Raw genomic sequence first — 12,727 nt, 5'->3', positions numbered from 1 at the left:
TTTGATAACATCCTGCAATCATCTTGCCAACAGTTTTGACCAAATTTCCTGTGCCTTTGTAGTTTACACATCCCCAAAACATCAGCGATCCACCTCCGTACCTTTAGTCATAGGCTTTGTTGACTCCTCTCCAAATGTAGTGTTTGGTATGGTTTTGGCCAAAAAGCTAAATTTTGGTCTCATCACTCCAAATGACTTTGTGCCAGAAGGTTTGAGGCTTGTCTCTGTGCTATTTGGCGTATTGTAAGCAGGATACTTTGTGGCATTTGCGTAGTAATGGCTTTCTTCTGGCGACTCGGCCATGCAGCCCATCTTTCTTCAAGTGCATCTTGAAACAGCCACGCCGCATGTTTTCAGTGAGTCCTGTATTTCACCTGAAGTTATGTGTGGGTTTTTCTTTGCATCCCAAACAATTTTCCTGGCAGTTGTGGCTGAAATTTTAGTTGGTCTACCTGACCATGGTTTGGTTTCAACAGAACCCCTCATTTCCCACTTCTTGATTAGAGTTTGAACCCTGCTGATTGGCATTCTCAATTCCTTGGATATATTTGTATATGCCTTTCCTGTTTTATACAGTTCAACTACCTTTTCTCGCAGATCCTTTGACAATTCCTTTGCTTTCCCTATGACTCAGAATTCAAAAACGTCAGCGCAGCATTGGATGAAAGATGCAAGGGTCTGTCAGGAGTCCAGAAACGCATTGACCTTTTATATACACACACTAATTACAAGCAAACAGATCACAGGTGAGGATGGTTACCATTAATATCCATTCAAATCCCTTTGTGTCAACTTGTGTGCATGTTATCAGGCTAAGATCACCAGACTTTTGATCAGGGTCATTTGGGTAATTTCTGTTGCCATTATGATTTAAAAAGAGTAACCACAGTTGATTGATAATAAATGGCTTTAGCCAAACAATAACCATGAGTGAAAGAAAAGTTTTTGTGCTATCATTCATATTCTCTGAAAAATGGCCAAGAAATTATAAATTCTGCCAAGGTGTTTAAACTTATGAGCACAACTGTATGTCAAACCTTCAGAGTGCATGTGCCAGTGATGTCACTGGCTGCAGGCAGGATGAATATATCCTAAACGGTGTACATGTAGGAGATATTCATTTTACCTACAGGTAAGCCTTATTCTAGGCTTACCTGTATGTAAAAATAACAAAGTGGGGCTTTACTACTGCTTTAAATACTATATGCTATTTTTATCCAAACTAGAATGCATAAAATGTAAGTTCGGGAAAAAAACAGTCAATATACTATATGTCAGAGAACTAAATTTCAGACTAGAACTATTCTTTCTACCTCTGCCTGGCAAATTTTGCTTTCTGAAATTACATTGAGGCTATTAGAACAGTTTAGATGCGAAGAATGCAAAGCACATGTCTGTTTCTATATAAATATAAAGCTGTATATTAAAACACAAAGGATTCCGAATGCCAAAAATGGGATAATATAAAAACCACAGTGACAGACTTAGGGTAACAGCGACATGACCTTGAGAATTTAAATGCTGGCAAATATTTTAATAACCGTATATCTAATATTAAATATATTATTCCTAATGAAGTTGTCTATTTAATAAAAGGTTGAACATTAAATCAAGATAGCTCTCTAGAATAGTAAAATGTCTTAAAATTGGTATGTGGAAGATTAAGATAAAAGAAATGACAAGAAGTTGAACAGATCCCAGAAGCATTTGTTCCTTCTTAAATCTTCTGACAAATTCCTTGGCCAAGTTCCCTGTAGAAGTGAATCTAAGGGACAGCTGCACTGCTTTTACGTTGAGAGGGACTCTACTGATATAAATGGGTGGAATGAAGCCCATCTTTAAGAAGCTGGCCCATCCTTTACCATGATGTAATGTGCAACTGTCAATGGCAACGCTAAAATTGATACACCATCACATTGATTTAGAGACAAAATACAGGGGTTTCTCATACACTCCCATGTTAGTTGTGTGCAGTATTTTAAATTAAACACAGGCTTTAAACACTTGATTACATGTATGATTTTATTTGTACAATTCTTCTAATTCGGTTGGGGTTTAACATAGTATTTTTTTTTCCTCCATCTATAGCAACCGTCCCATTAATCATTGCGGTTTGGCATTTACTGTACATTTTTTATCCACAGACTGCATTTGCATTTATTAGATTTTTTTTAGGTACTTGGTCCTGATCTGGTCAAAGGGCAATATTCTCCATGCACAAGTGCTGGGTGCTGTAATGACCATAGCTTGGAAACCGTGAATGATCAGTGTAGAGAAATGTCATCATGACAACAAAGGATTCTTCGAAAAGGACCCAAAGTTTTATTTTCGTGGTAGCATGTTAAACATACATGACCACCATTCTGTGGCCTCAGCACCTCTTTTCTTCTTTCTCCACCTGTTGAGACAGACTAACTGCAAACATAAGAACTCGCTCCATCATGCATGATTATGGTTTTGTAGAGCAAATCTTCAATCCAGTGTCATGTCACTACATCATATATAACACCATGGAGCCTCTGGGATGGTTCCTCCTCTTAGGCCGGGTGCTGTAATGACCATAGGCTGGACACTGTGAATGATCAAAATAAAGAAATGTCATCAGCACACCAAGGATTCCTCGAAAAGGGCCCAATGCTTTATTTTCATGGTCACATGATAAACATACAGCTGTATGTTTATCATGTGACCACGAAAATAAATCTTTGGACCCTTTCAAGGAATCCTTGGTGTGCTTATGATACTTCTTCACTTTGGTCCTGATCGAGGACTTATGTATTTTCCAGTGGCAGAAGAGCAGAGTGTGCGTTAAAAGTTGAACCATCCGAGTATATGGTTACTGGTTTATAATGCCGCCTGTCATGGAATGTACCATTAGCTAGTCTGAGAAAAACATTAGACGAACATTTGAATCGATGCTATATATATATCATATCCAATCTTGACCTTGCAATGTATAGAAGGCATATTGTTCCTGTCTTAATGTACTGTCAACTTTCTTAAAATGACCAATAAAAACCGTTAATTGAAAAAAAAAGTTGAACCATCCAATGACCTCAGCACCTCTTTTCTTCTCTCTCCACTTATTGAGACAGACTGACTGCAAACATAAGAACTCGCTCCATCATGCCCGATTATGGTTTTGTAGAGCAAATCACCTATCCAGTGTCATGTCACTACATCCTATATAACCTCTACGATGGTCCCTCCTCTTAGGCAGTGTCTTAAAATGGGAAGCAGACCAACAGTATATTTACAATTATGGAAGAAAAATGTATGGCACTTTTACAATTTATATTTATTTGACACCGGCCTATATCTTAATTTTAAAGTGAACCTGTGATCAGCCATGCAATGTGTACGTACCTTAGACATAGTTCAAGTCTATCAACAAGCACACTGGTAAAAAAAAAAGCATGACTACATTTTTGGATAACAGGCCAATTGTAAAATTATACTTGCCTATGCTGCCTTGGGGTTTATATATTGCGCCATAAAGTCCCCCCTTGAGTGTATTCATCATACTGTGGTCTCTAAAGTTTATTTGAAAAAAATTGAATCTAAGAACATTCTTTCAAATTTTCCAATAGTTAATTGGGTTAAAATTACCAATCATTTTAGACCATAATTCCCAAAAAAAATTAAGAAGCGGGATGGAAGGAACAAAATTCTAACAGTGAATATGGTTTTCGTTCACAAAATTCCACTCATTCCAACAGTGAATGATAAAATAAAAAATGTTGAAGTACTTTTAAATTACTGTACATTTGTCAACTCTCTCTGGTATTATCAAATGTACAGATGATCTTTTTGAAAATCTACCAGTGTATGGCCAGCTCAACAGTCCCTTCACTGATGGCAAAGGGTAGAAGATATCCAGAGGAACCCTATAATGATGGATCTAAAAACTGGTGCAGCCAGGACAGAAATGGCATGACTTACACCAAGGAAGACCTCACTATCCTTCACTAAATATAAAAACGACCGTGTTTGCTGTTTTTTTTATCTTCCAACAAAAATAAACTAAATTAGTTTTGGCTGTAGTTCATTTTAACTAAATTTAATAAAAAGAATCATTAGACAACCAATTTAATTTCTAGCGAGGTCTTTTTCCCATCCAGTTAAAAAAAAAATGTAAATTTTGTAGCCTCAAACGATGATCTGTTTCCAACTAATTTAAATCACATATCAGTTTCAACAGATGTTTTAGCTTATTGCCAAATCCTGTATCATCAGTAAGCCTCAGTATACAGTGTTCCCAGACCAGGAGAGAGTGCTGAAATCAGTGGGATAACAGAGGAAGGGGCCCTTAGTTCTAAACTGCAAAAATACTACTGCAAGGACTAACTTATAAATCTTAATATATTTCCCTAGGATCTACCAGTACATCTACAGTGCCTTGAAAAAGTATTCATACCCCTTGAAATTTTCCACATTTTGTCATTTTACAACCAAAAACATAAATGTATTTTATTGGGATTTTATGTGATAGACCAACACAAAGTGGCACATAATTGTGAAGTGGAAGGAAAATGATAAATGGTTTTAAAAATGTTTTACAAATTAATATCTGAAAAGTGTGCCACGCATTTGTATTCAGCCCCTTTACTCTGATGCCCCTAACTAGAGCTGCACGATTCTGTATGAAATGAGAATCACTATTTTTTTTCTTAGAATAAAGATCACGATTCTTAGAATAAAGATCACGATTCTCGCGGCATAACATAATCTTTCACATTATACAAAAAAATTTGGCTAACTTTACAGTTTTTTTAGTTTTCTTTAAATTCATTGAAGTGTATTTTTACCAAAAAAATTGCATTTGAAAGACCACTGCGCAAATACAGTGTGACATAAAACATTGCAACGTCCACCATTTTATTCTCTCGGGTTTCTGCAAAAAAAATAAAATAATTATTATATATATATGTTTGGGGGTTCCAAGTAATTTTCTAGCAAAAAATATGGATTTTAACTTAATGAAAGGAAAGTCTGGATGGCCAAAATGGAGATCCAAATGCCTTTATTCACATAAAACCATGAAGAACATGAGGAGCACTACATGTACAAGCAAGAGAGGCACAACTTACATGTTTTCGCACATGAATTGTGCTTTATCAAAGCAGGGGCTTCGTGGTTTTATGTGAATAAATGCATTTGGATCTCGGTTTGCATTTGGGTCTCAGATTGTGATCCTTTAATTGTGCAGTTCTACCCATAACTAAGATCTAGTTGAACCAATTGCCTTAAGAAGTCACCTAATTAGTAAATGGAGTCCTCTTGTGTGTAATTTAATCTCAGTATAAATACAGAGGTTCTGTGAAGCCCTCAGAGGTTTGTTAGAGAACCTTGGTGAACAAACAGGATCATGAAGGCTAAAGGAACACAACAGACAGGTCAGAGATACAGTTGTGGAAAAATTTAAAGCAGGGTTAGGTTATAAAAAAAAATATCCCAAGCTTTAAACACCTCACGGAGCACTGTTTAATCCATCATCCGAAAATGGAAAGAGTATGTCATAACTGCAAACCTACGACATGGCCGTCCACCTAAACTGACAGGCCGGGCAAGGAGAGCATTAATCAAAAAAGCAGCCAAGATTCCCATGGTAACTCTGGAGGAGCTGCAGAGATCCACAGCTCAGGTGAGAGAATCTGTCCACAGGAAAACTATTTGTCGTGCACTCCACAAATCTGACCTTTATGGAAGAGTGGCAAGAAGAAAGCCATAATAATTCCTGTTTGCAGTTTGTGAGAGCCCATGTGGGGGTCACAGCAAACATGTGGAAGAAGGTGCTCTGGTCAGATGAGACCAAAATTTAACTTTTTGGCCCAAAAGCAAATTGCTATGTGTGGCGGAAAACTAACACTGCACATCATGAAACATGGTGGTGGCAGCATCATGTTGTGGGGATGCCTTTCTTCAACAGATGGTCAGAGTTAATGATAAGATGGATGGAGCCAAATACAGGACAATCTTAGGAAAAAAACAGTTTGAGTCTGAAAAGAATTGAGACTAGGGTGGAGGTTCACCTTCCAGCAGAACAACAACCCTACAGCCAGAGCTACAATGGAATGGTTTATAGCAAAGCATTTTTATGTGTTAGAATGGCCCAGTCAAAGTCCAGACCTAAATCCAATTGAGGATCTGTGGTAAGACTTGAAAATTTCCATTCACAGATGCTCTCCATCCAATCTGACAAAGCTTGAGCTATTGAGACATACCGAAAAAGACTTGCAGCTGTAATTGCAGTAAAAGGTGGTTCTACAAAGTATTGACTCAGGGGGGCTGAATACAAATGCACGCCACACTTTTCACATATTTATTTGTAAAAAAAATTAAAAACCATTTATCATTTTCCTTTCACTTCACTTCCTTTCCTTTCACTTCACAATTATGTGCCACTGTACAGATATCTCCCTAGGGTCCACCAGTACATCTAAAAAATGATATGGATTGGTCTCAAGGCCCAACTCCAGGCACAGTTCAAAACAGCCAAAAGGTTAAAAAAAAAAAATTAAATAAAAAAAATAATAAAAATAAGTGTCTATGTGTGAAAACACACACACACACACACACACACACACACACACACACAGCTGTGCCCGTTTTAGATTTGAGAATTTCTACATTCTAAAGTGGTTCCAAAGCCTTTAGGTTTTCTAGTTTCACTGGCATGCATGTATACTCACATTTACATAAATATATATACACACACACACACACGCTCATTGACACAAAAGGAAGGGCATGCACATTATGTCCTGTACAAACGGTCGGATATTCCGAAGACAAAATCTGTCGGATTTTTTCCGACGGATTTTGGCCCAAACTTGTCTTACATGCACAGGGTTGCACAAAGTTGTCAGAAAATCCGGTAGTTAAGAACGAGGTGATGTAAAACCTATATAACGGGACTATAAAGAGACCAGTAGCCAATAGCTTTCGTCTCGTAATTTATTCTGAGCACGCGTGGCACTTTGTGTGCGTCGGAAATGTCTACACATGATCGGAATTTAAACAATCAGATTTTTTTGTCAGAAAATTTTAGATCCAGATCTCAAACTTTGTGCGTCGGAAATTCTGACGGAAAAAGTCCAATGGAGCCCACACACGATCGGAATTCCCGACAACACAGTCCGATCGCACATTTTCCATCGGAAAGTCCGACCGTGTGTACAGGGCATTAGCGTGAAAATTAACGACCATAAAAGTAGGCACATTCACGGTACCAAGTTTGGGTTCACAACAAAAATGTACGTGTTAAGACAAACTGTTATGCATTGTGTTAGCGTTTTATTTCAGTTAACCTGTATGTGAAAATGCAGATGAGAGAGTTGTACTGCTCCACTGTGTCAAAAAAATTAAAAAAACATCAAGACGTTAACTTATGTATACTGCAAGGATTCTTTTAAAAGTTTATTTCAAATCCCAAATCATAGGCTAAATGTTCTTACTAAAACTATTATACAAAGTATAATATAATAAGCATTAAACAAGTTTTTACCCGTACAATAATCACATGACCAGTCTCTGCGTTGAAATAAATAATGCACCCTGGCATTCCATTTAGCTGTGTGAATAAATCACCAATGAAAGTTCCTTTGTATTAAACCCCAGGGTTTTGCCAAGGATGCCATATACCAGGCATGTCCAAAGTCCGGCCCGCGGGCCAATCGCGGCCCGCAGTCCGGTTTTGAACGGCCCGCCTGGTGTGCTGCGGGATCAGGGCTGTCAAATGAGCCGATCCCCGGCACTGTGTGAAGCTCCGTCGGCTTCAAAAGTGAAAGTAAAGTGCAGAGGAGTGTGCTGTGCTCTCTGCTTCCCCCTACAGTGCAGTACCCGGCTGAATGAGGAAATGGAATGGAAAGGTACTGTACTACAAGCTAGATTTGTTTTAAAAAGGCTTTATTTATGTGTATGTGTGTGTGTGTGTGCATGTGTGTCTGTATGTATGTATGTGTGTACATGTGTGTCTGTATGTGTGCATGTGTGTCTGTATGTATATGTGTGCATGTCTGTCTGTATGTATGTGCATGCGTGTCTGTATGTGTGTGTGCATGTCTGTCTGTATGTGTGTGTGTGTGCATGTCTGTATGTATGTATGTGTGTGCATGTCTGTATGTATGTATGTGTGTGCATGTCTGTCTGTATGCATGTGTGTGCATGTGTGTCTGTATGTATGTATGTATGTATGTATGTATGTATGTATGTATGTGTGTATGTGTGTCTGTATGTATGTGTGTCTGTATGTATGTGTGTCTGTGCATGTGTGTGCATGTCTGTATGTATGTGTGTGCATGTGTGTCTATATGTGTGTGTGTGTGCATGTCTGTCTGTATGTATGTATGTATGTGTGTGTGTGTGTATGTGTGTCTGTATGTGCATGTGTGTGTGTGTCTGTGCATGTATGATTGCATGTGTGTGTGTGTCCATGTATGTCTGTATGTATGCGTATGTGCATGTGTGTCTGTATGTATGTGCGTGTATGTCTGTCTGTATGTGTGTGCATGTATGTGTGTTTGTATGTGTGTCTGTATGTATCTGTGTGCATGTATGTGTGTGTGTGTATATGTATGTCTGTATGTGCGTGTATGTGCGTGTATGTCTGTATGTGTGTGTGTGCATGTGTCTGTATGTGTATGCATGTGTCTGTGTATGCATGTGTGTTACTTTTAATCCAGACCCCCCCCCCCCCATTCTTGTACCATCAGAACTGCTTTTGTGGTGCTTGTGTGTGTGATAGCAGCCAGGATTGCTGCTCCTCTGAAAAGCAATCCATATACAGATCGCTTTTCAGAGGCATTTGAAAGGTGGTAAAGAGGCATTATGTTGCCTCCTCACCACCTGTTTTAAGCCCGTAAATGTAGCATCACTATACCGCAACTGTGCAGTCTACACAGTTGCGGGGTAGTTGCAGTGCAGGCCCATTCACCCTGAGCATACCTCCAGCTGCAGCCACAGCATGTGTACACCCCCAGCTGCTCCCTCTGCAGCTAAAGGGGGAGAAGTTGGGGGTGGTAAAAACAGCTTAACCATGTAGTTTTACTGCCCCTCCAATAAGCCCTTGGTTCACATCTGCATGGCTGCATGCTGTGTGTAGGGCAGCCCATGCATTTCAATGGGCTTCCATACCCACAAAAATGCAGGGAAAGAAGTCCCAGAGCTTTTTTTTTTTTTTTTAATTGCGCTGCACCAAAAGCACCCCATGTTTCCAATGTGTGGGGTACCATTAAGACTTAACGGTACCCCCAAAGAACAGAGCATTCGTCTGTGTGTCAGGCAAACGAGCGCGACAAAGGCACGAGAATTTTTGTTGGGCCAGGTATGAGTGCTCGAATGACCGAATTTTAATGGTTCAAAGAATGTCAGGCAAAATGGTCGGCCCTCACACATGTTCACTTCATCGAATCTGGCCCTCTTTGAAAAAAGTTTGGACACCCCTGCCATATACCATGCATCTGGCTGCATTTAAAGTGTGCCTGTGCCCAGACTTTGGACAATAAACTAATCATATATTCCTAACAGTAAAAGTTTTAAAGCAGAACTCCAGCATTTACCCACCACAGGTGTCGTGGCACTTACCATTACTTTCAAAAATGTAAGTTACAAAGATCTGTGTAATTCTATGAATTTTAGGAGCTGGGTTTAAACCGGATCTTCACTGCATCTGAGCATCACAAACCAAAAACACTATTTAATTTATTTTTAATATTCAGATCAAACCCCCGATCCATCCATCCATGTCTCCATGCTTTATTTTGTTGAGAAATCACTTAGAAAAACACGCCTCTAGCATTTCTGGACATGGCCATCTTGAGTAAGGGCAAATGATTTATGTAGCATTTACTTCCTAGGAATCCATCTGCCCTTAGCTCAAGTAGGCATGCAAGAGGATGTGCTTAGCTGAGAAACCCCCTCCTCCTCTCCTCACCTCCTGAAGACTCCTGGAATGTATGACACCATTTGCCTAAGCAAAAACCAGGAAGTAACTGAAGAAATGTAAAAAAATAAAAATTAAATAAAAAATAAAATAAAAAAATGCGGCATGAGGATTAAAAATAATCAATGATGAACGGGAGAGTGAAGTTCCACTTTTATAATGTCCCTTTGCCATGCCCTGAGAATTTCAACCAAGTCAGGTTATGATTGTTATACTTCGCAAATACAGATCATTAAAAAAAAAAAAACATTTTTATTTTATTCTAATAAAGGATTTATCATCCACTATACCTTAGAGAGTTCTTTGCCCGGGCCACATTGCTTGCAGGGTCGACAAATTCCATTATTGTCAAAATATTCCTGTTCTTTGCAATCTCCAATTTCAGAAAGCCCTCTGCCAACCTAACAAGAGACAGAAATTATTGGCAACCAAATTACAAATAAATGAAGAAAAAAAAAAAAACTCCACTGCAGTGTTTAATTCCTGTAGAATGGGTACCATAGTTTGTAGTTTGGCCTTTCTTTGAAGCCAACAGAATTTGGGCATTGCACTAGAACGCTGAATTTCAGGTAAGCATGAATGTCAGGAAAAAATTAAGGGGGAGGGGCCTTTAAAAATGAATCAGCATACTCATCCTTTACCTAATCTGATTATAGCATTCAAATATGTTTGGCTGATACAGGGTACTACTGTTTATGATTTTACTTCTTTGCACCACCTTATAAATGTGTGTTAGTGTACTGGAAATTTATTTTCCATCTATTTTTATACATAAAATAATTGGGTGGTTGAGGACTTACCTTGGTGGATGACATCACTGCTTCGCCCTCATGGCAGTGCTTTCGCCTGCTGATTGGTGGCTCAGGCCCAAGCACTGTCACATGGGGGAGGTCACATGCTCCCCCATAACTGGAAGCCCTGCTCTGATAAAGTGTTACTAAACCCACAACAGTAATATCAGTCTGTATATGCAGTAAATCATGCTGTTATAGTCACTGTGGAACCAAAGGGGTTATTTTTCCGCATTGTGTAAAAAGGATGTTTGATCCTGTTTTCTCTAACCCTCCCCTTCTTCCACTGTCCCCAATATATCTTCTGATTGTACCGCTCCTTGGCGTCTCTCTGCACATGCCCAGTTTGGTGTGTATTGTTGGAGAGTATTTTTTTCCTTTTTGGGAGGGTGCATGTGATCAGCACAGGGTCAATCAGCACTGTCTAGACAGAAGGTCAGGGGTCATGCAGCCTCATAGGACAGTCAGAGGAGAATAAAAACTCCTCCAAGCTTTAACTAGACACTGATAGACGTCACAATATTGCTATATATACTGCTGATGAGAAAAGGTATTGGCAGTTTGATTTACTAAAATAATTGCATTTCCATGTTCTGTGTACTGTGGGAGACCATATATAGTGAATGCAGGGTCCTGGGTTTAGTACCACTTTAACCACTTGCCGACCGCCGCACGACGATGTACGTCCTATTTCTGAAGAGGGATATCTCGGTAACGGCAGCAGCTGCTGCCACAACCGAGATATCCATCTCTTCAGGCGGCGGTCGGCTGTACGATAACGGTGGTCTCCGGATTCGCCGCGAGATCACCGCTATCGGCGGCGGGAGAGGTGCCACCCCCCCTCCCGCCGCCCTCCCGCACCTTCCGCCGCTTACCGGAGCCATCGGTAGCGGCGGAGGCGATCGGGTCCTTCCGTCTGCTGGGCATAGAGACAAGTGAGGCTAAGATGGCCCCCACTCGTCTCTATACCATAGGAGGGCGGAAGCGACGTCAAAACGTCACTTCCGCCCATACCTCTTAAAGGTATATTTTTTTTTTAAATGTCAGATTTTCTTTTTTTTTTTTTGTTGCATTTTAGCCCAAATATGAGATCTGAGGACCTTTTGACCCCAGATCTCATATTTAAGAGGACCTGTCATGCTTTTTTCTATTACAAGGGATGTTTACATTCCTTGTAATAGGAATAAAAGTGATCCATTTTATTTTTTTTTTTTAAAAAGTGTAAAAATAAATAAAATAAATTAAAATAAATAAGAAAAAAAAAAATTTTTTTTTAAAAACACCCCCGTTACGACGAGCTTGCGCACAGAAGCGAGCGCATACGTGAGTAGCACCCACATATGAAAACGGTGGTCAAACCACATATGTGAGGTATCGCCGCGATCGGTAGAGCGAGAGCAATAATTCTAGCCCTAGACCTCCTCTGTAACGCAAAAAATGCAACCTGTAGAATTTTTTAAATGTCGCTTATGGAGATTTTTGAGGCTAAAAGTTTGACGCCATTCCACGAGCGGGCGCAATTTTGAAGTGTGACATGTTGGGTATCAATTTACTCGCCATACCATTATCTTTCACAGTATAAAAAAAAAATTGGGCTAATTTTACTGTTGTCTTATTTTTTTATTCAAAAAAGTGATTTTTTTCCAAAAAAAGTGCGCTTCTAAGACCGCTGCGCAAATACGGTGTGAAAAAAAGTATTTCAATGACCGCCATTTTATTCTCTAGGGTGTTAGAAAAAAAACTATATAAAATGTTTGGGGGTTCTAAGTAATTTTCTAGCAAAAAAAAATGTTTTAAACATGGAAACACCAAGTCTGAAAAAGAGGCCTGGTCCTTAAGTGGTTAAAGCAACAGTTTGGGGAGGCAGCAATGGAGCAGGGATAGGTGAGGTGTGCCATTAGCAGCTACAGTGCAGTATATTATGAATAAGCACCACGAGGCCTGAACTGCGTTAACATCTCTCCTACCTGCATTCCTGTTCTGCATGCTATGC

At 39.4% G+C, this 12,727-nt stretch overlaps 1 protein-coding gene across 2 annotated transcripts in view; it reads right to left on the bottom strand.

Annotated features, from left to right (window-relative positions):
* The window catches only part of TNFRSF19 (TNF receptor superfamily member 19), a 158,030-nt gene that overhangs the window by 89,501 nt on the left and 55,802 nt on the right, over positions 1–12,727 (bottom strand). For both annotated transcript variants that reach the window (XM_077484028.1, XM_077484029.1), the window contains exon 3: positions 10,234–10,344. In XM_077484028.1, coding sequence (XP_077340154.1) covers positions 10,234–10,344 — 111 coding nt within the window. The remainder of the gene's footprint in view (positions 1–10,233; positions 10,345–12,727) is intronic.

The sequence above is a fragment of the Lithobates pipiens genome, unplaced genomic scaffold (genome assembly GCF_037356315.1).
Source record: "Lithobates pipiens isolate NorthernLeopardFrog02 unplaced genomic scaffold, aLitPip1_a1.2 Scaffold_16, whole genome shotgun sequence".
Taxonomy (NCBI): Eukaryota; Metazoa; Chordata; class Amphibia; order Anura; family Ranidae; genus Lithobates; species Lithobates pipiens.
The sequence above is the reverse complement of the archived record's forward strand: the minus strand, read 5'-3'. Positions and strand labels throughout refer to the sequence as shown.